Raw genomic sequence first — 24883 nt, forward strand, 5'->3', positions numbered from 1 at the left:
ACCGATGGTTTCGTATCACACAATGCAGAGGAGGGCTGGTTGGTGAAGAAGGGCCTGAGGTCCTACAGCAGTAGGAAATCCGCGCCTGTGGATAGGTACCGCACCATGCGAGGAAGGTGGTGGTCGGGAAACTATCGGACGGCTTGCGCAAGTGCAAGCCCTCCATGTCGTAGTTGTTGTGGCCTCATACTTCATATACTTCCCTACGCTTGTCTGGTTAGACCTGTGCTTCAGCTCTACCAGTACAATCCACGGGATAGAGGACGCAGGGGCCTACAGCTCGGTCAAGATGGCAAAGCAGTGGCGTCGCTGCGTTGACAGCTGTGGCGGCGCCGGACAGCTGATGCCAGCACAGACAGAGCTTAATCCGGGGAATATCGAGTCATAGGCATCTGCCCTTCGTAACTCAAGTGTCCGTGTTTTGGCGGTGAGCCGTCATGCACATCTGATGACTGCGGAGCGAATTGTCCATCTTTGAGCCGTGGACGAATTTCCCATTTGTCAAACATGGGTTGGTCGCGTTGTACTACACCCCTTGCATTGTAGATAGGCTGAACCATTGTGAGGTTTCAAGTAGAAGACGGGGGGGCTGAAAGAGCATTGATGTCCTCGTTGCGACTCGCCCATCATCCTAGTGCCAAGGCCCAAACTATGTACTAAGTTAGTTGGTCTGCTGGCGAAGGATCGTTGGCGAATCTCGGCCACCCCCATTAGTAGAATGATCGACGTGTAGCTAGTTTTGTACCTCGGCAGCAACACAACGCCGTCTCTCATGTTTCACTGACTCGGCTGTCCTAGTTTGCTTCTTTCGCCCCCTCGTAGCCTTCAGCACGTTGCTGCCCTGCTGCGAAGTCGATCAGGTCATCCTGCGAGACGCGCGGTCCCAGCAGAAGGGCAAGTCCGGCGTTGGCTGAAAAGTCCACAGCGGGCAAAGGTTAATAACTGGCCCTATTCACCAACAAGTGCGAGTCTAGTTAACTAGTTGTGCCTCTCGTGCCCATTGACCGTATCCGTAGTTGGCACCAGTGGAGTGCCCGCGTCGTATTCAACTCCATCGTGGCTTGCATGGCCGCAGTGGTTGGGTGGGAGCGCTCACTTAGGGTTCCTACCTATCCAACCACGGGAAGGCTCTCGAAGAGCCCGACTTGGAGAATGGAGTTTGTGCCCATAGGTAGTTAGACCGTATTTCTCCAGCGATACGGACGCGCCGTGAATACCAGTACAGAGTCTATCCGTTTGGCAGTGGTTGCCGTGCTCGGCTTGCGAGTTGCGGGTATCTAGTGGCTTAGCCAGTTTCCGAAGCCCATATCCGTAATTGGTGGGAGTCCGTAGATAAGCCTTCTAGTCGAGTGTCGCTGCGTGAGCGGAATGGAAATGCCATTGCTTGCTGCTGGAGAATAGGCCAGTCAGGATAACATGCAACTATGAGAAACGCCCTGCCAGGCCAGGCAGAAGAGAAAAAAGAAGCAAAAAATCGATCGTGTCAGGGCCGTGGTGTGGGCGTGGCGTGGCGCTCCAGGGTTGCAGGGTTGCAGGGTTGCAGGGTTGCATCGGGCAGTTTACGTGAAACAAGGAGCCGGCCCGCCTGGCTTGTCTGACGCAGGAACAGGCCAGCTGTAATAGGAGAATTGGCTTTGAACTTCCCAAACTACCAGCAAGCCAGGGCGCGTGTTGGAGCTCGGCAGCGGTGGCAGCGGCCAGGGACATGGCTGGATAGCTCTGCAAACCCCTGACCGGTGCATGCATGGGTAAGTAGTTCACTGGAGCCAGGAAAAGCCGGATGCTTGGAGGGACGGACGAGACGAACTTGTGGTGTGGGCTCTCGCTGTCCATGTTTGTGCGGTGTTTTGCCGCTGAAGGGTGTTGTTGACCGTTGTGATGCTAGCACAATCATATAGGGTCTCCTGGCTCGTCCTCTATTTTGATACTCTGAATATCTATTTTGACGCTCAGTCGGGGCAACGTACGGAGTGAGTCGTAGGCCGGAGAATGCAGTCCGTCTTAGATGGATCTATGGCGTTGCCGCGTTGGCTTTGGTGGGTGGTGGGTTGGGCAATGCAGCGTGCTCCATGATCCGGCATGAAGCCGGAGCACCGCGCCTGTGCCCTGTGGTGATTGACACGTCCCGCGGCGGCCGCGTTGTGTGGTGGTAGTCGATGCCTGATGCCCTAAGCCATGTGGTCTACGGATACAGGTTGTCTGTTAGACTGTCAGCCCATCAAAGCTCGACACAAACGGATCAAGACTCGGCCTACCGGTAAGTGGATTTGACAATGACGTCGGCGCAGCCTACTGAGATGTCAAGTTGGCTGGGCTAGTTCGGGTATTCTCCAAGCTCCAGAGAGCCAAGACCCAGTTGGATGAAAGGGTGAGATGGAATGCGGCAAAGTTGGGATGGTGATGTGGACTGGCAAACTGAACTAGGAGTGTTTGAGTGTGGGAATCTCATTGCGCGGGGCGTTGCGGGTTTCGGCACCAACAAGTTGTCAGTGGAGCACAGCATCAGGCACCGACTTGCACTTTACCTACCGTACCAGGTATGTACTACAGGTCGAATCCCTTGCTTGCAGATGCAATGCAGCTACGGAGTACAGGTGGTGGCTTGATAGATCATTGCAAGCAGCACAACGAGGTTGATTTGATTTGCTCCGACGTCCTTGTCAAGCGGGAGCGTGTACCTTGTTCCTGCAGAGGCCCACTGCCCGTACCTGGGTGCTGCGTATTTACATGGGCCATGCCGTTATACGTAATACTTGTGCGAAGTAAGCACCCTTACGGAGTTGGAATAATGATGAAGTAAGGTGATATCATTTTTGCGTAATTCTTTTGTGTGTTTGACTTGTCATGAGTATTTGTGAATCCTTCGTACCACAGATAAACAGAAACACCCACAGGGCTCTGCTGCCTACGAACAACCAGAAATAGCACCATTGCCACCTGTGGCTGCCTGTAAACCATGCGCTGCGGGAAGTGGTGCCGGTACTGGCTGATAAGGCCCCGCTGGCGGCTCCTCCCCTTGTCGTTCGTTGATGTAGGCCAGGATACCCAATTTACAGCATCACCGCCTCTAGCTTCAAGGGCTCCAGAGCCTCCGACTGCCCACGGGTTTCGGATCGCCAGCTCCAGCTCCATCATCACCAAACCCACAACCCAACTACCCCTCCAGTAACCAAACCATCATCACCAGCACAACCACCACCACTTTTACCTACTGCTGGATCGAGCACGGGATAGAGAATCAGGCACAACTATGCCTCCATTGGGGGGCTCTAGTACCCCTTGTAAACGCGCTATTAACAGTGATGATGGTGGTGATTAGCGATGATGTTAATAATAGCAATAATAGCGATGATGCGACAATCACAATTACATTGATTCAAGAGCCTAATAGATATAGGTAAATCATCTATGCTTGATGTTCCACATCCTGTGCTCGATCTACCTACAGTATGTACCTCACATGTGTATACCTAGCGGCCCCCTCAATGCAGGTTTCTAGCGCCTCACCGGCCAGAGGCCACCCCATGGCTGCCACCATTCACCAATACGCAAACGCCTCTTAGTAACTAGTAACTACCTCTACATCTGCATCCGTCACATCTCAGGCACCACCCGCCTCCCAAATCTCTGTGTGTGATTGCCCTTTTCCTTCTCCTCAACAGCCTGCTAAATAATCAAATAATCATCTAGTTGGAGCCACGACGCGCGCCGTCAACTTTAAGCTCGACGCCTCCACCCACTCACTCAAACGAAACCTTGGAAACCTTTCATCCGCCCCTCCCCCTCGGGCCCTCTACTCCTCCCCCCCTGTCCCGCCTTTCGCTCAGCCTTTGACTTGCATCTGATGGCCCGGCCTTGGCCCTGGATGCTCTTCTCATCACCAACCAATCTCGCTTCCTTCACTTTTCAACCACAATCACATCCGGCCTCCAGACCATCTTGACCTGCCTTTCGCCACCCGCAATCTCCCCATCATCTTCGTCTTCAGCTCTTCAGCTTTTCATCAGCTTATCCGCGTCACCACCACCCTCCCGACTTGCTTTCGCGACCATTCTCCTCGTCTCTGATCGGCTCATTCTTCGACCTGTCGACGACCCTAATCCACGATACTTGATACCCAGATAGCTTCTCAACCGTTTGCCCCCCGTTGGAGAGCCTCCACCCGCGCCAACCGGCCTAACGGCCAAAATTTTCCCTTTCTGCCGCCTCCAGCCCGCACATTGACATGCAATGGACTCCTCATCGGCTCCTTTGGCTCACTACTTCTGGATTGCTGGTGTAGAGTCAATATCCTACGATGATGCTCCTCAGCCTACCTTGCCTGTTGACGACACCATCGCCGAAGATGGGGAGCCTGATAACGGCGTAATTGTCAACGGCCAGCATCGCCCAAACACCGCCCGTCACTCGCGCCAAAACTCAGCCAACCGCCTCTCCAAAATCTCCATCGACGCGCATTCCACATCCAGCACTCTCGATGACCTCGACAGCACTTGGAGCAATCGCAGCAGTGCAACCATTCGTCCAAGCAGTAAATTGCCCCCTCCCGCAACGACTTCCTCCGATGTCGCGGCATCGCCCGAGGACGAATCATTACCCGCTCCTCGCATGGGCGACGTCGACTTTGACAGGGCTCTCCTCAAATTTGCTGCCGAGCGCGAAAACTTTCTAGAGGACCTATCATTTACCGCTGGTGCCAGAGTCCAGGCCAGAGCTCCCATGGTCAATCCCCGTGCTGAGCGCATCAAGGCCGACGAGGTTCCCAGCGGCCGAATGAGTCCGCTACGCAGCCTCAAAGGCAGCATTCGCCGAAAAATCAGCTTCAGGGAAATGAGCAGCACAAAACGTCAGGGGACCATTCACAGAAGCAGCAACATCAATGGATCTGGTTTGTTTTCCTCGATCACCGGGCCTGAGAATACATCACTAACGCGTCAATAGCTTCTATTCGTACCGCCAAGCGCCTCAGTAACTATAATTCAGTAATCCCCCCGCCCGAGCCTCTCAACACCGATCCCGATATGCACCCGCTCAAGCGTCGATTCGAACCCGTCCTCTTGGACCGATATCCACCCAAGAGTGCCACCGAGGAGGTTCCACGACGGGGCCGGTTCCCTGACTATGTACCCATGTTCGCCTTCCCCAATGACATCCAAATTGTCTCCTCGGACGAACGCCCACGCTCCACGTGGCACGGCTTTACCATGACCGCCGAGGATAGTAGCAAACTCTACGGCATCTCCATCATTATCTGGACAGCCCTATCTGCCGACGTGGCTGATGATGTCGAGATGAAGTGCGAGCAGTGGCGCCAGAGCCACATGTCTAACGAAGAACGCGAGCTCGCTGCGAGCCTGGGCATCAGGTTAGCTGGAGAGCGCACACATCTTTCACAGCTTCTTGCAAAGTTGCCAACAATACCCTCAGGATCGGTCGCCCGCGAAAGGCTTGAGGACGAAATCAGCACAGTCGAAGAAAAGATTGCTCTCATGACAGATATGCTGCGCCCACTTCGCCATGGAGCCGCCTCCAAGATTGAAGGACTAACAGCCGGTGAGAGCGGGTTGTGGATTCCTCGAGCCTACGGCGTATTGGGTAAAGACGCTGCCAACATGTCTTTCTGGAAGGAATGGCTTAAGGCTATTGTCGTGCCCATGACCGACGGAGCTGTCCTCCGGGTACCACCAAGCTCGCCCAGAGTCGGCCGCTGGCAGCCTCTCGAACGCTATATTGTCAATATGTGCACCGAGGCGTTCAGTCCTCTAGGGTCCAAAACGCAGGTCGAATTAGGCATCCGGGAGCTGAAGCTCTATGCTCGCAAAGAGGCTGCCAATGAGATCCCTGGCTCCCGGACCATTGACTTGTACGCGCTGTTCCGCTGCCTGTCGTTAGAAAATATTGTTGCTCTTTACGAATACGCCATGGCCGAATCTCGTATCATTTTCCTTTCCTCGCACACCAGCATGCTGCATCTAGCTTGCCACGCCTTGGCCAACCTCCTGTACCCTCTCAAGTGGGCCAGCATCTTCATCCCCATCCTTCCCGCCAGACTCATTTCGGCTCTCGAGGCCCCTTGCCCATATATCGTGGGTGTCGAACGACGATACGACCGCATTGATCTGCCGGACGATGACTACGTTCTGGTTGACCTCGACAAGGACACCATTGACGCCACATCACAACCCCACCGCCTACCTCGACAGCAAAGACGCAAGCTCATGTCGCTTCTTCAGGTTGCTGCCCCTCACCGAATCCGCTATGGCGTTGTTGAGGGACCGCCACCCTACGCCGTTGAATCGTTCCCTTACGATGCCTTCTCAACCGAGAACGGATCCATCTTCAACTCTAGAGCCAGCGAGAGCACTCTAGGAAAGTGGGTGTCGCAAAACTCGTCGAGCTTTGGCGAGCCTCTGTCTTCCTCAGCCCTGCAACCTCCTGTGTTCAACGCATTCACGGAGGCCATCACCGATACCGGCAAGTCAGATCGCCCCGGCACCAGCAAGTCGAGCCGGACGAGCCCCCAGTCTTCAGTGTCGCCCGAATCGACTCACTTCCCTCCTCTGCCCACAACACCGACGACGCCAATCTCGAGAAGCGATTCTGGGTTTGCGCTGACGGCAACTCTGCGGGAAAAGCGCTCTGGCCATTTTGGCGAAGAAAAAATGCGACGAAGCTCTTCGTTTGGTATGGATAAGTTCCAGCCAATGCATCGACCCAGTCATCCCTTCCTAAATGGCCATCAGCAAAACTTCAGCATCTCTGGAATTTCCATCGACTCGCAGGCGACCGGGTACGGAGGCGGCGGTGGCGGCTATGCGCCGTCAACGTATGCGCAGTCTACTTTGGCAGCCTCCACCATCATGCCCAGCATGCAAATCCAGCCCGTCCGCAATACTGAGACGACTGTATGGGTAGAGGGGCACTGCTTCAACCTGGACCGCAAAGATTCCAGTTCGACGTGCACTATTTGTGCCGAAAAGGCGGACACCGAGGGCATGTACCATTGCTCCGCGTGTCAGACCGTGTCGCACGGACGCTGCTTGGGTGTCGCTTCGCTGGTCTGCCCTCAAGCATTCCACGCTGACCGTGTTCGCGCTGCCTTTGTTCGCTGTCAGGCCAGCCTGCTCTACACTTATCGCAAGCATCTGGGCCGCCCGTCGAAACAGCAACGTTCAAATGGACAGATCTACGCATTCGACATGGATGGGTTTATTAAGAGTCTCCCACATGAACAGCAAGACTACGCCGTCATGATGCGCGACACGCAGCTTTTCAACGAGTTTATTCACGAGCGAGAGCTGACGGCACCGACGGAGCCTTCGATCCGACTGTTCGACGAAGTCATCATGGCCAAGAAGGCGCGTGGACGTCCCGGTCTTTCGTCTGGCCTCTCGACGCTCTCGCGCATCTCTTCGATCCGGGTGTCCCACGGCGCGTCCGCCAACGCATTTGGCCTCGCCCCGCCCCGCGGCGGCGCCAACAAGCCACCGAACTACCTCAACGACACGTCAGACCACATTTGGCGGACCGCGGCGGTGCCCGTGCCCAAGGGCAACTTTATGGGGGAGTACCGCTCGGTTGTTACGCGAGTGCCTGCACGGCTGGATCGCACCCTGATGCGAGAGCCGCGGGCGATTCAGGGCGTGCCGCGCGCAGAGCAGCGCGGTTCGCGCGGCCTTGTCCGAAAGCAGGTCGCAAGCATGCTCGGCACCACGCCGCCGCCTTAAACACCACAGCCTGGCTGTTTCTTCGTCCTTTTCTTTGGTTTTATACATGAACAAGAACCAAAAATTATTCTTGGGACGATACTACCGGGCCCCTTTATCCGAGTGCCATTGGCGCTGCTACAGCAAGCTACTGTATATTATTTGCACTAAAACGGGGGATTCAAAAGTTTGCTCTTTCTTTTCTCTCTTCGATTCTTGCCTTGTGTTATTTCCTCCTTATCCTTTCATCTGTTGTATTTTGTTGCTTTTATTCATTATTTACGGTCGCTCGACAAGAGTTTTATAGTTCGGTCAAACATGGATGCGTACTACCTCAAGGTAGAAGAAGAAGATTTTTGTTAGAGTCGAGGGACAAGAGCAAGGTAAATTTGGACATGTGGGTGACATTAGCACCCATCGGATACAAAAAATAAGAATATCAAGTCGGGATTATTTTCAGCGAGTGTTTCTGTCCTGCGTCAAGTCATCGTAATGTAGGTCGAACACCATGGATACAGATCCGAAATCCACATCAAATTAGCACAGTCGCCGAAAAAATAAGAAAACCAGGTCATGATTGATTCGTCAAGGCTAAATAGCAAAGCTGGTGTAAGTGGACCTGCCATCAGGGTAGCAAACAGCGTATCGAATGCATCAACAAGTGGCGTGCCACATGAAAAAATAACAAAATGCTGGAAGCAAATCAATCTCGAGTAATAACAAGAAGAATGCAGCAAATTTTGCTTCGAGCGGGTATAATGGTGTATTCTCCCTCCGCCTCCCTTCTTCCTTTCCGCCGGTCCTGCCCGGCCTTCCCTCGTCGTCGTCGTCGTCGTGCGTCGTCTACACCTCAAAATGCAGGCTGCCTGCCTGTCATACCGTCAGAAAGGAGTCATGTTCCCAGCCGACGTCCTCTAAAATCTGAGCGGCCAAGTGTTGATAGGACAAATGGCCATTCGGTAGGTGTTTGACATGGTGGTTCTCGACACCACCAGCGCCCACAATCTCCTGCAGCCCCGCAATGCCCGAGTGCGTGTTCGAAGTTCGATACAAAAAGCCAAGAAGGTAGTCTTGTTCCGTGTATGCGTTGATTAAACGACCGGAGACGACGCTCTTCATGGCCATCCATACCTTGCTATCTGACGGGGCAGGGGTACCCATCATGACGACGGAGTCAACCAGGCCAAACTGACGACGCTCAGCAAGAACCATGAGGCACATGTATATGGCTCTTGCGGCAAGGCTATAGCCGACAAGAGATACAGAGCGCTCTCCGTGGAACTTGTGGCGCACAATGGCATCAGCAAGAATCGCTCCCAGTTTTTCGGCACGGACCATGCCGAGACTCCAGGGATTGTCAATAATCTTGCTAATTTTGAGCAACGGCTCGGGCCACTTCGAGTTCAGTAGGCAGTGGAAGACTGTAGTACCGTAAGGATATGCCACGTTTTGAAAAGGTACAAACCTACTTGAGTCCTTTCGAATCTGTTCCCTGGCAGCGAGCCACGCGCTACTGCCAATAACAGTCTCAAGGGCGTTACCAAGGCTTGCAACGGCCGTGAGATCCCACTGCACCACGTACACCTCTGCTTGCCGGCTCAAAGAACTCCACGGGGTTGTAACGGCGTCGCCCTTGAGCATGAATCCCCCGAGGGCAATGACAATGCGCAGCCGCCGCTCCGCTGGCAGCGGCTGTCTGGGATCCATGTACTCCGTGTCGCCGGCATCCGTGAGGGACAAGAAGGAAAAATCCTGAATCTCGCGCAGGAACGTTTCCACCATCTTCTCGACCGGCTTAGCTGGGTTCATACCAAACAGCGAGCCCATTAGCAAGCCATTTTCGGACATGATGCCCAAGAGAGCGGCGGCGGCCGATGCTGTGAGGCCACTACCCTCGCAGCCAACGCCAACCCCGACAAGAGCTCCTGCAAGGCCGGTGGTGCCCATACCAGTGGTCCCAAGACTAAACTTCCATCTCTTGGAGAGTTTGTTTTCTTCCTTCTGGGCAGCTGCTTTTTCCGGACTGACTTCCATGGCGGCGGCTGCAAGGCCCTTGGCGATTCGCATTTCGTCCTGGTTGTGCAATTTGAGGGGCAGGTTCAAGGACGAAGTCAGATTGACGAGCAGCAGCCGTGCGTTGGCATTGTAGTCGTGAAGCGATAGCACCACGAGAAGCATGATGTGCAGCAGCAACTTTCGCCTTTCATAGGGCAATGGCCACAGATTATTGGGCACAGCGGGATATAGGCGGACCAGAGTAGGGTCGACGTGACTAGTGGGCGTTTGAGGAAATGCTACAATTAGACAGGTTAGTCAAGGCTATAATAATAAAGTTCATCTACCACGCGGAGCCATTACCATTGGGCACAACGGCCGTAGTGGCGATGGAGGCGCCTCCACGACCGTTTTGCCTTCCTCCACGGCCAGCACCACGTCCGGCACGCCCGCGAGGCACGCCTCGAGCGCCTCTTCCACGCCCACGACGGGAAAAATCGTCTTCCACGGTGGTGACGGCCAGGTCGCGGAGACGTTGGACGACGGAGAGCTGCCACTTGCGAAAGAATGCAACAGCTTCATTTCTCAGCTCTTGCAACTGCGGTGTGCTCTCAACGTCCTGATCTAGGTGGTTCGGGGATGACTTCCTTGCCGTGGATGTGACGGGTCTGTTGGCAAAAGATCTCGAAGGTACCGCGTTTTCCTTGTCGTTGATTTCCTGCTGGCGGAGAGCCAGAGCCAACCAGTTGCGTTCTGGGCCTTCGCCATCCATTAGGGGAATCTGAGGAGAATCAAAGAGACCGTTGATGTCTCGAAACATCTTTTCGGTGATGGCGGTGACGAGTAGAACGAGGTCCGACTTTTCGGTGCTGGTGATGATGCCGGTGAGATCAACTGTACGCCGGGGAGGGGCGCTCCCTCCTCTCCCTCCACGTGCCATTTTGTGTGATTTGACGAGAATCAAAGCCAACTGGATGGCATATGAAGGGGTGGCACCGATGATGAGGTGCCGGACGAGGATGTGCGCGCCGCGTGAGTGCAAACGGCAAGATAGAAGAAGTGGTTGGTGATGAGCGTTTGCAAGGTATGCGGTCAGCAGCGCTGTAGGTGTTGCCGACAAAATTTGTGTGCAGATATTGTAAGTGCAGGCTTGTGATGGCCGGAGGGAAGCAGAAAAGGTGCAACTAAATAGGATAACGGATTGTATCTGGCGGCAAGGGGGGGTTGTCGAGTTGGAAGGGCGATCTCGCCACCTGATGAAACTGTGCGAGTGGTGCACCGTTTGTGCAACCGAGTGAGGATGGATGATACACGGGCGTACAATTTATTGGCTGTTTGGGGGGGAGGCTGCAGTGAAGAACGGGTGCATAGAGTAGAGAAGAGAGATGAGGGTAACACGGCATGAATTTTGAAGGTGTATTGAGGCGAGAGAGAAGAAGAGGAATGGATGGATGGATGGATGGATGGCAGCAGGTAGACAAGACCCAGTGAGGAAGATGAAAGAGACGAGTTTGCGGCGAAGGGTGAACGATGTAGCAGGTGTCTGTCTGCGCCTGTCTGTCTTTCTGCCTGCTGTCTGTCTCTCTGTCTGTCTCTCTGTCTGCTCGACGCAGGTGTCGGTGCAGGTGTCGAGGCGTTGGGCCAAAACTGCCTGCCACCTGCCACAAGAAGGTGATTGCCAAGTGTCACGGCAGCGGGCAACACGAGCGGCAGCAACCAGGTGCTTTTTTTTCGTTCTTCCTTAGGTGGGTGCCCAACAAGGGCAGCAGAGACAGAGACAGCACCATTCAGCAGAGAAAGACGACGGGAATAATATCATCGGAACGGACAGACGGGCGGACGGAAGTGCACGTTTTGGTTCGAGGGCGGACGAGGGACAAGCAGGCACGGAGGGGAGGAGGGGGGGGGGAGAGGGCGAGGTGAAGGCGGCAAGGTATGCTGAAGAGAGCGGGAGCGGCCATGTTCTTTTTTCTAGAACGATGGGCCATTACAATTCTATATAGTATCAAGTAAGACTGCGTGCTGCCGAGAGCCCGATGTGGAAGGACGCGGTTAGCTGTAGAGTCTGGTTGGCAGTGCGATGGGAGGGGGATGGAGGGAGTGACAGAGAGTGGCCTGGGCCTATGCACATCACCGCCCGTGTCATTTGTCTCACGCGGCCGAGATAAAGGGGACAGATGGAAATAGGCAAATGAGGGAAACAAAACAAAACAAAACAAAGGATCCCGGCGGGGTGGCTGTATGGGCGGGTATGTGCCATGTTGAACAAGAAAGAAAAAAAGGGCATAATTTCGCTTGGGTTGAGATATTGTGCAGGGAAATAAACGAGAGGGAAGCGATGGAATAGAATGAATGAAGACAAGAAAATGAAAAAAAAAATGGGAAAATGTATAACAACTGAAAAATACCTCTGCAAACGCCGACGCCGCAGCTGCACAACGGAAATTGCAGCTGGCCGATGGGCGGGAGGGATCCTGCACGACAACGTCACTGGCGTTTTTATGTCGTTGCGTTTGTTTGCAACCCCCCGGACGGCCGTCAGATTGGGCTGGCTTGGCTGGCTGGCTGGTTGACTGGCTGGCTGGCTGGCTGGCTGGCTGGCTGGCTGGCTGGCTGGCTGGCCTATGTTATGTATGTAGGTACATGGGGCTCAAAGACAATCATGAAAGCATTGACAAACAGCATCGACGCGTACCTATGTGCTTGGTATCGTCGGCTTCCTGCCTTATGCTGCCTGCCGGTTTGCTCGGCCACCAAGTATACGTTTGCACTCTGCAACACCACCACCACCACCACAACATCAACAACAGCAACAACAACAACCGCCTTCTTCTTCTTCCCATAGGCAGGTACATCTTTGTGTGCTTTTCAGGCTTGATGCATCAGAAATACAGCCCTTCTCACCAAGGACAACATGTCCCTTCGCGCACCCGCAGACAGTCGTTCGAGTTACCTACCAATATATACACGTTGCACGGTCCCGTCCACAGAGTTTGTGCTCCCTCGTGTTGGCCATGAATGTGGTTCTGACCTTGTTCATATGGTAACTATGGCCCAGTCTTCCTCCCGACGAAAATCGGAATCCCCTTCCTCAAGCTCAGACAAATGCCTTCCTTGGTGTTGACCCGTTCATCACCCCAAGCCAAGAAAGGGGGCGAACATCCAGCATATCGGATAGTTGTCTGCCTTTGCTTACCCCAGATTTCAGTGCCGCTGCAGATGATGCCCATGGCTTAGACAGCATGTATAAAATCCGCCCCCATCATCTTTCTTTCCACCCTCCCCAGTCCCCGTCATGATTGATCATCTGCAGCGGCGACGCCAAAGGGAAACCCAAGCGACCAAGAAAATCAGCCCAGGGCTAAGGGGGGGGTGCGCAGAGGCCCGACGGGTTTTTTGTCGCTTGTGCAACCTCATATGCCTGCATCCCTTATTCACCGGTTGCGGCGCGTCTTTCCAAGGTGGTCAAGGGACAAAGACGTGGCGCTGGATTCATGGCCCAGCTCACTCATCCCCCCCCCCCCCCCTCCGGAATCGCAAAGAGGAGGGGCGAAAACCATGGTCTTTTGCTCAGTTCTCGTTTACGGAATTCCTCATCATGGACGCGCAGAAAGCCCCGCCCACCACCCACCTCACCTATACAGCCTATCTACTATCAAAGAAACGCCTGCTTTTACACGTGGCAACACCGCAGAATTTCCAAGATTCAAAATTTAACAGCGCAAAATATTATAAGAAACGTCCCTTTTTACATTTCGCCATGTTACTTGTGCATCTCGTGATATCGTAAATGTGCTGTCGCGGCAAACGCCGGGATTGCCAGTCCGCAGATTCGACACTCGTCGCCCATGACCCCACGCCATGAGCCATCTACATCCAACCCATCGTCAAACACATCCACCTGGTCCTCTTCCACCTCCCTACCACGTTTCCTCCCCATCTGCCCTTCCTCATCTCCTTCTTCTTCGTCTTCCACCACCTTCCACGGCCGCAGAACCTCGTCCTGCCTCTTCCACATGTCTGCAATGTCCCGGCCCGCCCCGTACCGGCCGCCGCCTCCCTCCCCATCCTCGCCCTCCGCTCCTGCAGCCATGTTCGCCACGCAAACGTTGATCAGCTGCAAATTCCACAACGACCCCCCTCCCGCCTCCGCCTCTCCCAGCCGCCGCAGCAGGGGCAGCAGCGCCTCCGCCACCAGCCGCTCCGCGACCGCCTCCACGTCCGCGTCCAGGTCCAGCAGGAAGCGCGGCACCGCCGCGGATCTCGACACCCGGCTGGGGAAGCCGCCGCCGCCGCCGCGCCCGCCCCCCTCTTGCGCCCGCCCCGGCCATGACCGGATCGACAGCCGCAGCGTCCGCGGCCGCGCAAGCCACCTCTGCGCCCCGCGGCTACCCCCACTCGTCGTTGTGAGGTCGACGCGCATCCGTCGCACGAGAGAGCACGACAGCTTGAACAGCTCCTCCGTGATCCGCGCCACCGTCTCCAGCCCCCTGTACGTGTCCTCGATGCTCAGCTGGGAGGGGACGTCCGTTCCCGCCTTGACCTCCGTGGCGTCTACGCCGTGAAGCAAGGCCCAGATGCGCGCGCCGACGCCACGCTCGGCGCCGGGGCCGGCTAGGAGCTTCTCCAGCGCCGCCGGCGAGACCGCAGGATGCAGACGCGCCTCCCCGACCGTCACCGTCGACCGGAACGTGTGCGAGTCCGCGGCGTCGTCCTTGTCTACGCCGGTCACGGCAGTCTCGATGAGGTGCGCCGTCTTGAAGCCCACGCCGGGCACGTCGCGGAGCAGATGGCCGTCCATAAAGGCCAAGACGTCGTCGTCGGTCCGGGCGAGCAGTGTCGTCTGGTTTCTGGGCTTGTTCTTGCCGCCGCACAGCTTGCTCAGCAGCTTGTTCGTCGCGACGCCGCAGGTCGACGTGTAGCCGAACTCGCGCTCGATGCGGCCCCGCAGGTGCATGGCCAGGTGCGAGCCCAGCGCCAGGCGCACCATGCTTACATCCTCCGGGTCCACGCACCGCTGCTGCCCCCCTCCTCCGAGTACCGGCCCCGCCACGGCACCCAGGTCGCACGCGAAGCCGGCCTCGGGGTCGCTCCGGGACAGCTGGAAGAAGGACCGCGCCAGCGAGCCCCGCGCGAGGCACGACAGGTTGTAGTCGACCACGTCGGTGACGTCCATGAAGACCTCGTCGAAGCCGAGCCGCTCGACCTTTCCGCTCCACGAGTGCGACCTGAGGAATCGGTAGAGCGTCTTGCTCACGTCACGAAAGGGCGAGAGGTCCTCGCCGTCGACGAGGACGAGCGCGGGGCAGACGCGTCGGGCCTCGGTGACGAGCATGAGCTTCTTGACGCCCTTGGCGCGGGCATGGTAGTTGCACGTTGCGAGGATGTTCTTCTGGCGGACGCCGAGGGGTTTGCCCTTGAGATGAGGGTGCTTGTTTTCAAAGACTTGCGCGTAGAAGCAGTCGTAGTCCTTTTATCTCGAGGTTAGCTAGACAAGTCGTGAGTGTGTTTGCGGGGTGCGGGAAATTGCGTACAAACTGCAAGATGATGCGGTCCTCTCTTCGCTTAGGAGGCCTCTTTGCCGGCGTCTCCATTTGTAACAGCCTCGTAGCGGGATACTGATTTGTGCTGGCAGCTGGGCAGCATCGCCAATCAGCGAAGCGTGCACGCAGCCTCTATTCACACAGCAAAACAGGCGTTGACAGCCCAGGTGTGCATTGCAGCTTGATGTCTAATGAGAGCTGCTGAACGGGTGTTTTTCGAATGGTATAGCCATGGAGCTGATACAACGGGCTGTATTTATATCGTAGCGTTGGCGTTTAGAAGGTTTAAAACGTTTGACTATGTACATACATACATAGGTGGCCAAAGTTCACGGTTGTGGCGCACATTGGTGACAAGCGACGCGCCCGTAAACGGCGGGCCAATGACAGCAGCCCCCAACGAAGTAAGGTCAATCATGAACATCAAAACAAACGATGAATTATAACATGATATGGATTCGACGTAATATTTTTATGTGAATTACATTCTCTTTTTTTCCTGATTTTCCTTGCAAAAATAAGGGAAGAACCCCGGTCTTGCGGCATTCTGTGCTCTGGGGTACCCAATCAGTGAATACCTCTGCAGGTCGGCTGCCGTCATTCAGAAATGGAAAGATAATTAAGAGCTGAACTAGGCAAAATAATGCTAAAAGACCCCTTCTGACTTCGCCATTATCAACGGTCTTATGATGATGAATTTTCACAGAATTGCAGAAAACCGGCCAATTTCATTGCGCCGATGCGTATCTCGCTATCAAGTCCGTCCGGTCGCTCCGATGACCGCTGGGCTGCCGCCTCAACCAGACGCTAGCGGTGGTCCCTGCCGCCAACCGATTTCTTTGACTCATTAGAACCAACCGGCGGCTCCCCCATCTCAAGGTAGATCTACTACACCACTTTTTGCATCTCACCATCTTTTTCTCCCTCTTACGCCCTTGGTCAATTGCGCTCCAAAAACACCCCGTCACCATGGCTGGCGCTGTAAGTCTATCTATCCATCTCCCCTCCTCTCCTCTCCTCTCCCCAAGTCCGTCACCGCAATCGGTGCTCAAACTGACCGATGCCCCGCCATCTCGACTTTTCCAACAGAGAGCGACAGTGCCCACGCTCGACGTCGTTCGAGACGTCCTCCGCACGCCCGCTCCCTCTCCCGACAGCCCCAAGCCGACCCTCGTGCCCATCTACCGCCAAATCTCCTCCGACCTCATCACCCCGTCCGCCGCCTACCTCAAAGTCTCCGCCCACTTCTCGTCCTCCCCCTCCTACTCGTTCCTCTTCGAATCCGCCGCCACCGAACAAGTCGGCCGGTACAGCTTCGTCGGCGCCAACCCTCGCTCCGTCCTCACCACCGGCCCCGGCCACGGGCCCGCCGTCGATCCCCTCCCGCGCCTCGAGGCCGAGCTCGCGCGCCATGTTGTCGCCCACGTGCCCGGCCTGCAGCTACCACCGCTGACCGGCGGCGCCATTGGCTACATTGGCTACGACTGCGTGCGCTACTTCGAGCCCAAGACGGCGCGGCCCATGGAGGACGTGCTGCAGATCCCCGAGTCGCTGTTCATGCTGTTCGACACCATTGTCGCCTTTGACCGCTTCTACGGCGTCATCAAGGTCATCAGCTACGTCAAGGTGCCCGAAGCCTCCGACGACGACGCCGCCCTCGAAGCCGCCTACAAGGACGCCACCGTCGCCATTGACGAGCTCGTCGACGTGCTCAACGCGCCCGAGGTGCCCATGCCGCCCCAAGGCCCCGTGCGACTCGGCCGCGAAGCCACCTCCAACATCGGCCAGGCCGGCTACGAGGCGCACGTCACCAAGCTCAAGGAGCACATCTACAAGGGCGACATCTTCCAGGCCGTGCCCTCGCAGCGCTTCGCCCGCCCGACCGACCTCCACCCCTTCAACATCTACCGCCACCTGCGCACCGTCAACCCCTCGCCCTACCTCTTCTACGTTGACTGCCGCGACTTCCAGATCATCGGCGCCTCCCCCGAGCTGCTCGTCAAGAGCGAGGCCGGCCGTATCATCACCCACCCCATCGCCGGCACCGTCAAGCGCGGCCGCACCGCCGACGAGGACGCCGCCCTCGCCGACGAGCTCCGCGCCTCCCTCAAGGACCGCGCCGAGCACGTCATGCTCGTCGATCTCGCCCGCAACGACGTCAACCGCGTCGGCGACCCGCGCACCGTCCGCGTCGACCGCCTCCTCGGCGTCGAAAAGTTCTCCCACGTCCAGCACCTCGTCTCCCAGGTCTCCGGCGTGCTGCGCCCGGACCAGACCCGCTTCGACGCCTTCCGGTCCATCTTCCCCGCCGGCACCGTCTCCGGCGCGCCCAAGGTCCGCGCCATGGAGCTCATCGCCGAGCTGGAGCGCGAGAAGCGCGGCGTCTACGCGGGCGCGGTCGGGTACTTTGGCTACGGCGGCGTCGACGCCCAGGGCCGGCCCGTCGAGGGCGCCATGGACACGTGCATCGCCCTGCGCACCATGATGTACAAGCAGGGGGTCGCCTACCTGCAGGCTGGCGGCGGCATCGTACTCGACTCGGTCGAGTACGACGAGTGGATGGAGACGATCAACAAGCTCGGCGCGAGCATGCACTGCATCACCTCGGCGGAGGAAATGTACCACGCGGAGCTAAACGGGACGACATAGACGAGTTGAATAGAATCATGATTTACACGTACCAAGCAGATCGGTCAAGCGTGCCCAATAATTATATTTGCATAGAACTTGATGAAGCCATAGTTGTGCGTGTATATGGGCATTGCTATCAAAGCAATATGCTACAATCCCCCTCCTCTCCAATGATGAAGTCATACATCGTAAACGAACCAAAAATGCTATACAAAATGCCCCTTTGCCTGGATTCCCAATCCAAGCTTCCCATATGCCCAAGTCCCGCTGTTCCCAAGAAAAAGAATATGCAATAGAACCTTATTATATATATATCCCCCTCTTCCCATGTACCTTGACATGGTTTCACGCAAATCGTCATGACATCACCACGTCTTGCGCGCTCATGTCCAGCTTCACCTTTGGCTTCGGCACACCCAGCAGCACCGGCGGCGCTTCCACCGCTCCCGTCGCCGCTGCCGCCGCTGCCGCTGCTCTCGCCGCGGCCACGACTGCACCGCCCAGGTGCTCCTCGCCCTCCTCCGCGTCCTCTTCCCTACCAATCGTCCACACCCAGCGCCTCTTCTTCTCGCTCCTCGAGGCGGTCCTCTTCACGCCACCCGTCCTCGTCCTCGCGTTGTCCTCGTTGCCGCTGCTGCCGCTGCCGCCAGGCGTCTGGCCGCCATCGCGAATCTCGTTAGCGGAGAAGACGCGCGAGAGGTCGACGGGCAGCCGCTGCGGGGAGCACGGCGAGGTCGCCTCCTCGACGAGCAGGTCGATGTGGGACTTTGTGTATAGGTTGGTGGTGATTTCCTGCTCGATAGGGCTGTGGTAGCAAACGCGCTTGGCAGGTCGTCGCTCGGGCGCCTGGATGCGCACCATGGGCGGCGGGGTGAGTCGCCGCGGTGATGACGATGACGAGCACGTGCGGCGGGATGGGAGAGGCGAGTTGCGCAGGATGCTGCGGAGGGCTTTGGCGTGGGTGTAAGGTGGTGGTGAGGTAGACAGGGTGGCACGGGCGGGGGCGGCAGATTGTTGGAATTGCTGCTGCTGCTGCTGCTGCTTTGGCGGCGTAGCCATGGGGGACACGGGTGTATTTGTCGCCGCAGCCGCGGCGGCGTTGAGAGCCTGCTCGAGGGAACGACGCCCAGCGGCGGCGTCTCTCGGGGAGAAGCTAAACACCCTGCTGCCGGTGCCTTCCAAGCATCCGGCGGCCGAAACCGGCGGCGTAGGTGACATGGTGGCGCTCGGCAGTGGCAGCGTCACGGCCGGCGAGGTCGTTGCGGGGTGGGCGGGGTGGGCGGAGAGGGGTGTCGCGGGGTAGGCGCTGACGGGACGGGCGCGGACGGGCGAGCACAGGGAGATGGACTGGAAGGTGCTGATGGCTGTGAGCGGCTCGCCGGCGCCGGCGATGGGAGAGGCGATGGGGGTGGAGGAGCGCTCGATGGCTGTCACGTAGGCGTTGGAGAGCGTGTTAAAGGCGGTCGGGTCTGAGGGGTTGAGAGAGAAGGCGCGTGATGTGGTCGGACGACCGCCGTTGGGCTGCGAGAAGGAAGCCTTAATCTGGAGAGAGAGGCGAGGCCGCTTGGAAGGGCCTCCGCCGGCGCCGGCGGGCATGTTAGGCGGACGCGAGGCCATGACCGACATGGCTGTGTTGTTGTCTTGTTGGAGGTGCGAGGTGTTCTTGATGCTCGTTATGGTTTTTGCCAGGGGAGAAATAGTTCGTTTTAATGTTCCGTTATGTTGTGTGCTGTTGATGTAGAAACGAGGCTCGCAGCGAGGCAGATCTTAAGAGCATAAAACACGGAGCGGGAGAGGAATAGAGTTCCTTTATGCGAGGCTAGTATGGTGTAAGAGAAACCGAACAGTCGAAGAAGCAACGGTATATAGTAGCGATGCGAGCAGCAACAAGGGGGGGCCGGCGTGGAGAGAAAACAAGACGGACAGTGTTCCTGAAACGATGGGTGATGGGCAAACAGTCAAAGGTGTGACAGCCCAAGGCGAGAAAGGGACTCTCTTTTTTAAAACGTCGAGGGTGAAACAGTGCCCAGTCGGATGATGTAGTATCCGCGAGAGAGAAAGTCGGTGGGAGGAGCAAGAAGAAGTACGGTCAAGGTGTGAAAGGAGAAGAAAGTTTAAGAGAATGGATGGGACAAAGTCTTTGTGGTGGTTTTGCAGTCGTTTGCCGCCCAAGCGGGTGAGGTGAGGTGAGGTGAGGTGAGGAGGAAGGAAGGAGGGGTTCGCTGCAGGCTGCAGTGTAGCGGGGGAGGAAAGGAGGGCTCGGCGGCTAAAAGGGAGCCCAATCCAATATAATGTGTCTTTGTGCCTTGTTGCTGCTGCTGCTGCAAGCTGAGCCCGTGATCGGATGCGTGGTTGTACAGGGATCCTTTTCGTTTTCTTGATTTTCTTTTTAGTCTTTTTTTTTCCTCCAAGCACAAAAGGAGAAAAAGACAGCCATCCATCCATCCATTACGACTCACTCTTATTAATTGCCACTCCAACAATACTAGTAGCAAGCAAATCCGCGGGGTACCCGTTGTAAGCGCCCAGTCAAGTCCACTGTTCAGCAGTCCAGTCCACTGTCCACTGTCCATCGCACCAAAATAGCTCCATCCAACAAATCCCCCAGCCAATCACTGATTGAATTACCCCTGGACCCTTGTCCTCCACCCCAGCTTATCAGGGAGGACCAGTGTCGTGCAGTTTCTATTGTTAGCAAGGACGAAGTGCCATCTAAAAATACGCTGGCGAGTTTTTTTTTCTTTGCACAAGTTCTGTTAATAATAGCAGCGCCTGACCTTTTGCTCCTGTCTCCTGCTTGTGCCTCCGCAAGTCTGTACCACGGTACACAAGAAGTCATCATCACAATGGAAATCACCCGCATTCCACACAATGCCCATTGTCTTTATTTGTTTACTTGACTTTATTTTATTTGTTCAACTCTTTTGCCACTTTTTTTTGGCATACCTTAGTAGTTACCTCCACCGGCATCTTCCGTTGCAGCGACCGCCCGCACCGGCCGACAAGGCCAGGCCAGGGGGCGGCGCCATCTAGAACAGCATGGGCGCCTAAATTTAGAAGTCCCCGCCGTCGAACCAGCACCAACCAGTTGGACCTATCACTTGACAGTACTCACGACTCGACGTCGTCATTCGCCATCTCCAGATTGACTGTCATGCACACGCGCACACACTCCTCTTCCTTCAGAATTCTCTCCATAACGTGTATACCTTGTCGTTTACTACTAATGATCCTCGGCTTCGTTGCCTCATCATGCCCGTGCATCGTCAGCCTTTCAGGTACCTTGCACGCACAGCTGCTCCCAACCCCCAGCTGCTTCAAGACATATGGCATCCAGCATTTACCACCATGCACACGCAAGCACACTTGTTATTTTTAAAATCGCAATTGAACCCCGTTCGACTTCCTATTCCCACGCACCCCTCCATCACGACTCAATCGCCAGCGCCTTGACGCCCACCACCCGACCCCCCTCCCTCGTAACCACCCAGTATTCCACCCTCGTCTTGTCCCGCACCACCCTGTACACCCGCACGTCGTTGCCCCTGCTCGCGTCCCGGACCGCCTCGATCACCGCGCCGTATTCTCCCTGCGCATCCCAGTCCACGGGGTCCATGATGCTGATGTCCGCCCCGGCCACGTCCCAGTGCTCGATGAGCTTGGCAAACTCCTCTGCGGCGGAAACAAAAGTTAGCACATCCATCTCCTTGCCAAGACAAAGGAAGATGATGGAATGAGTAATAAACGACAACAAAAAAAAAACATCCCGACTCATCCGTGCCCCTGCAGAACCCTTGCCGCACGCAAGCCGCGGCTCGGAGCCTCGTCTCAAAGCAAGTTCCCCGAGTCCATCATGCCCCCCAGCACAGCAGCTTTTTTTTTATTGTCTTCATGTGTGTGAAATCAAAATGCAACTCTCAAAAAACGTACCTTCGTCCGGAAGCCCGCCATCGCCCGTGTACTTCAGCGAGACCGGCTCAAACGGCTCGTCCGCGTCGCTCGTGTACACCACCTCCTTGCATACCTTGACGATCCCCTGCGGCGCCTTCTGCCCCGCGTCCAGCGTCTTCAGCTTCGCCCGCGAGCCCGCCTGCGTCCGCGCCGTCCCCGACGCCTTCGCGTGCGCCTCGTCCGCGTCCTGGTTCGCCTTGTTCAGGAACGACATGTAGTCCTCGTCCGACGCCATGCTCGCTACTTGTCCCGATTGCCTCGTCGCCGTGGTCGTGGTGGTCGCCGTCGCGTTGCGCTCGCCGATGCTGCTGCTGCTACGCGTCGTCCCTCGTATCTCGACAGGACGCTGACGTTGCTTCGTGGGGCGATGCGGCGCCGGTGGTGGTCCTGGCCGCGACGGTCGTAATGGTCGGAAGATGGATTCTCGTATCGTCCCGTATCGCTTAAATGAGAGTTGGATGCCTGCCCTTGCCATAAAACGACGGTTCGGTTTTATTTTTGCGATATTCTTGGCTGGGGAGCTTGGTTCCAAGGGAAAGAGGGGAAGAAGTGCTGAATTTCTACGTATGCAGATCCTTGGTTCCCGACGCAAACGTCCAAAAGCGGGGGTGACGTCAACCCAAAATTTCCGCCCCGAAAATGATTTGTAGACAGATATTCGTTCGAACCAAAAGTACGTAATTCTTTATCAACTTACTAGTTATATCTTACAGGACTCATTTCATAGTTCCTATTCAAGAATGTCGTGATACTGTCACCCGTACATGTAGTCACTTGCACTGCCGTCACACATCGGAAGAAAAACTATTATTCAATGGGAATCTTTTATTTTCATTCGACCTTTACCTAGCATTTTTACGTTGATCCCATAAACCCAAAAAGACTAGCATAAAGTGGCATGAACCAACCATTTCCTCGACACCCCGATGCAAGAAAGTGCGCAAGATACAACAAAAGAAAAGAGACGCTCACTCCGTTTAGTTGGAGGTGGTGAGGTCCTTCTTGAGGGTGCCCTGGAACTGCTTCTTCTCGGCAGGGGTCTGGAAAGCACCGTGACCGAACTCGGACGAGGTGTCGATCCACTTGAGGTTGATCTTCTCGAGCGCGCGGCGCGAGGTGTGGGTGAACATGGACTTGCGGAGGGTCATGACACGCTTCTTGACACCGGGGACGGAGCCCTTGACCATGACGAAGTCGTTGTTGACGTTACCGTAGCGGACGAAGCCACCAAGACTAAAATATGCGGTTAGCAAGGAAAACGTTTCTCATCTTGTCAAGGGAAAAAAAAAACATACGGAGTAATGGTCTTCTTGGTGATGTCCATCTCAGTGGAGGCAGAGTCCTCGGCGCCAGCCTTGCCGATTCTGTAAATCTTGTGGTTTACAGAGGTACGGTGGTGGTAACCGTCCTGACCGGCACGGGCGACCGTCCACTGGACGTGGTTAGGGTGCCAGGCACCGATACAGGCGACCTTGCGGAGACCCTTGTGCGTCTTGCGCGGCAGCTTCTTGGTGCCCCAACGGGCGGTGACGCCGGTGAAACCGTGACCCTTGGTGACGGCGATGACGTCGATCATCTCGTCCTGCTCGAAGATGGAGTCGACAGACACGGGCTTCTCGAAGAGGTCCTTGCCGAAGTCGACCTTGTCGGCGATGGAGCCGCCGTTGACCTGAATCTCCATCAGGTGAGCCTTCTTCTGCTTGAGTGGCGTCTTGCGGATCTGGGTGTGGGCGAGGACGCGGACGACGGTGCAGTACTTCTTGATGCGCTCGAGCTCGCGGGCGATGGAGGCGCCCGAGGACTCGGAGTGCTTCTTGGCGTACTTGGTGAAGGCCTTCTTCTTGCTCTTGTACCAGTTCTTGTAGAAGCGGCGCTTGAGCTCGTCGGACAAGTGCTCGGCCCAGACGGTGGTGAGCGAGCGCAGGCCGCGGGGGGTCTCGATGTAACCGACAAGACCAACAACGATCATCTAAATGCAGAGTAAAGATGTTAGCCATATGCGCAAAGCAAAGCGGGCTGCATTGTTCGTACAGGTGGGGTATCAACGATGGTCACGGCCTCAACGACCTCCTTCTTGTTAGACTTCGCACCGGGGCGGTCGCTGTCACGGACGATCGTGGTCATGCCGGCCTTGTAGCCCATGGCGGCGGTGAGGTGGACAGGCTTCTTGGGGTCATCCTTGGGGAAGCTATAGAGAAGCCAATTGGTTAGCCCATGATTCTTTCGCGACCATCGCGCCAATGTCCTCGATCCCATCTGGAAAAAAAAAACTTACGACTTGACCTTGCCGCGGTGACGGGCGGCACGCTTCCGGGGAAGGTAGGCCAGCGAACCGTGGCGAGGCTCCTCGTGCTTGCGGTGCTATTGATCAGTCAGTCGGTCGTTCCTTTGGTCGTCGCGGTTCGTCGTCGAAGGGTTCGCGGAAAACGTACACTCATTTTGTCGGCTGTGGTGGTTGGTGGTTAGTAGAGAGGTGTGGTATCACGGCCAGCCTGTGAGAGAAAAGTCTAGGAGGGCTTTGAAAATAATTTGTGGGCGAAATTTTAAGCGAAGTCCCTGTGGGCAGGTTGTTGTGTGTGATGGCTCGTGCGCCCTCGCTATTGGCCAATAACAGTTAGAGACCATGGCTTTACAGTGGGCTGTCAGATTCTGCACCAGGTCGGTAAAACTGCGGCGCTGTGGTATGCACAATTATTGCACATTTCCTGTAAGTGAATTATGCCCCTCCGCGAGTTATGCAACGAGTTGACAGCTAAGTAGATGGAGGCTTTCTTTTCACAACAGCCCACATGCAACTGCTTTTCACGAGATGGCTCATTAGTATTATCATATCTGTGGTACCACGACATTGAGAAATCCATCGTTTAGCTATTTCCGCTTTTAGCCCTCTTATCCGATGGTAGGGGACGTTTCCATCAGCTAGGTGTGAAAGGGCTTGAACAGATCGGCTGTTGAAGACGAGAAAGGGGCAGAAATAGATGAGTACAGACGTGAAGATGTATTTATAGCTATTCGCGGACTATCCGGCTTGTTTTCCAACGTCAGACGACGCTGTAG

The 24883-nt window shown here is 56.0% G+C and overlaps 7 protein-coding genes across 7 annotated transcripts; 2 read left to right on the forward strand and 5 right to left on the reverse strand.

Moving 5' to 3' along the window:
- Positions 1-4230: 4230 nt before the first annotated feature.
- On the forward strand, positions 4231-7727 carry ISF_01744 (dDENN domain protein; the record flags this gene model as incomplete). The annotated part of the gene is made up of 2 exons (XM_018845351.1): positions 4231-4888; positions 4942-7727. 2 exons carry the CDS (start codon positions 4231-4233, stop codon positions 7725-7727), a joined length of 3444 nt encoding a protein of 1147 aa, XP_018707074.1.
- An 852-nt stretch (positions 7728-8579) lies between these two features.
- Positions 8580-10641, reverse strand: ISF_01745 (DUF726 domain protein; the record flags this gene model as incomplete). Its single annotated transcript, XM_018845352.1, has 3 exons — positions 8580-9127; positions 9176-10000; positions 10065-10641. The coding sequence occupies 3 exons, from the start codon at positions 10639-10641 to the stop codon at positions 8580-8582; spliced, it is 1950 nt and encodes a 649-aa protein (XP_018707075.1).
- A 2823-nt stretch (positions 10642-13464) lies between these two features.
- Positions 13465-15295, reverse strand: ISF_01746 (DNA polymerase iota; the record flags this gene model as incomplete). The annotated part of the gene is made up of 2 exons (XM_018845353.1): positions 13465-15171; positions 15236-15295. The coding sequence occupies 2 exons, from the start codon at positions 15293-15295 to the stop codon at positions 13465-13467; spliced, it is 1767 nt and encodes a 588-aa protein (XP_018707076.1).
- A 918-nt stretch (positions 15296-16213) lies between these two features.
- On the forward strand, positions 16214-17893 carry ISF_01747 (anthranilate synthase component 1; the record flags this gene model as incomplete). The annotated part of the gene is made up of 2 exons (XM_018845354.1): positions 16214-16225; positions 16334-17893. 2 exons carry the CDS (start codon positions 16214-16216, stop codon positions 17891-17893), a joined length of 1572 nt encoding a protein of 523 aa, XP_018707077.1.
- A 339-nt stretch (positions 17894-18232) lies between these two features.
- ISF_01748 (hypothetical protein) lies at positions 18233-19501 on the reverse strand (the record flags this gene model as incomplete). The annotated part of the gene is made up of 1 exon (XM_018845355.1): positions 18233-19501. The coding sequence occupies one exon, from the start codon at positions 19499-19501 to the stop codon at positions 18233-18235; it is 1269 nt and encodes a 422-aa protein (XP_018707078.1).
- Positions 19502-21302: 1801 nt separating this feature from the next.
- ISF_01749 (hypothetical protein) lies at positions 21303-22061 on the reverse strand (the record flags this gene model as incomplete). Its single annotated transcript, XM_018845356.1, has 2 exons — positions 21303-21547; positions 21806-22061. 2 exons carry the CDS (start codon positions 22059-22061, stop codon positions 21303-21305), a joined length of 501 nt encoding a protein of 166 aa, XP_018707079.1.
- Positions 22062-22803: 742 nt separating this feature from the next.
- ISF_01750 (60S ribosomal protein L3) lies at positions 22804-24264 on the reverse strand (the record flags this gene model as incomplete). The annotated part of the gene is made up of 5 exons (XM_018845357.1): positions 22804-23059; positions 23122-23795; positions 23858-24014; positions 24102-24187; positions 24259-24264. The coding sequence occupies 5 exons, from the start codon at positions 24262-24264 to the stop codon at positions 22804-22806; spliced, it is 1179 nt and encodes a 392-aa protein (XP_018707080.1).
- Positions 24265-24883: the final 619 nt, after the last annotated feature.

The sequence above is a fragment of the Cordyceps fumosorosea genome (assembly GCF_001636725.1).
Source record: "Cordyceps fumosorosea ARSEF 2679 chromosome Unknown scaffold_3, whole genome shotgun sequence".
NCBI classification, from domain to species: Eukaryota; Fungi; Ascomycota; class Sordariomycetes; order Hypocreales; family Cordycipitaceae; genus Cordyceps; species Cordyceps fumosorosea.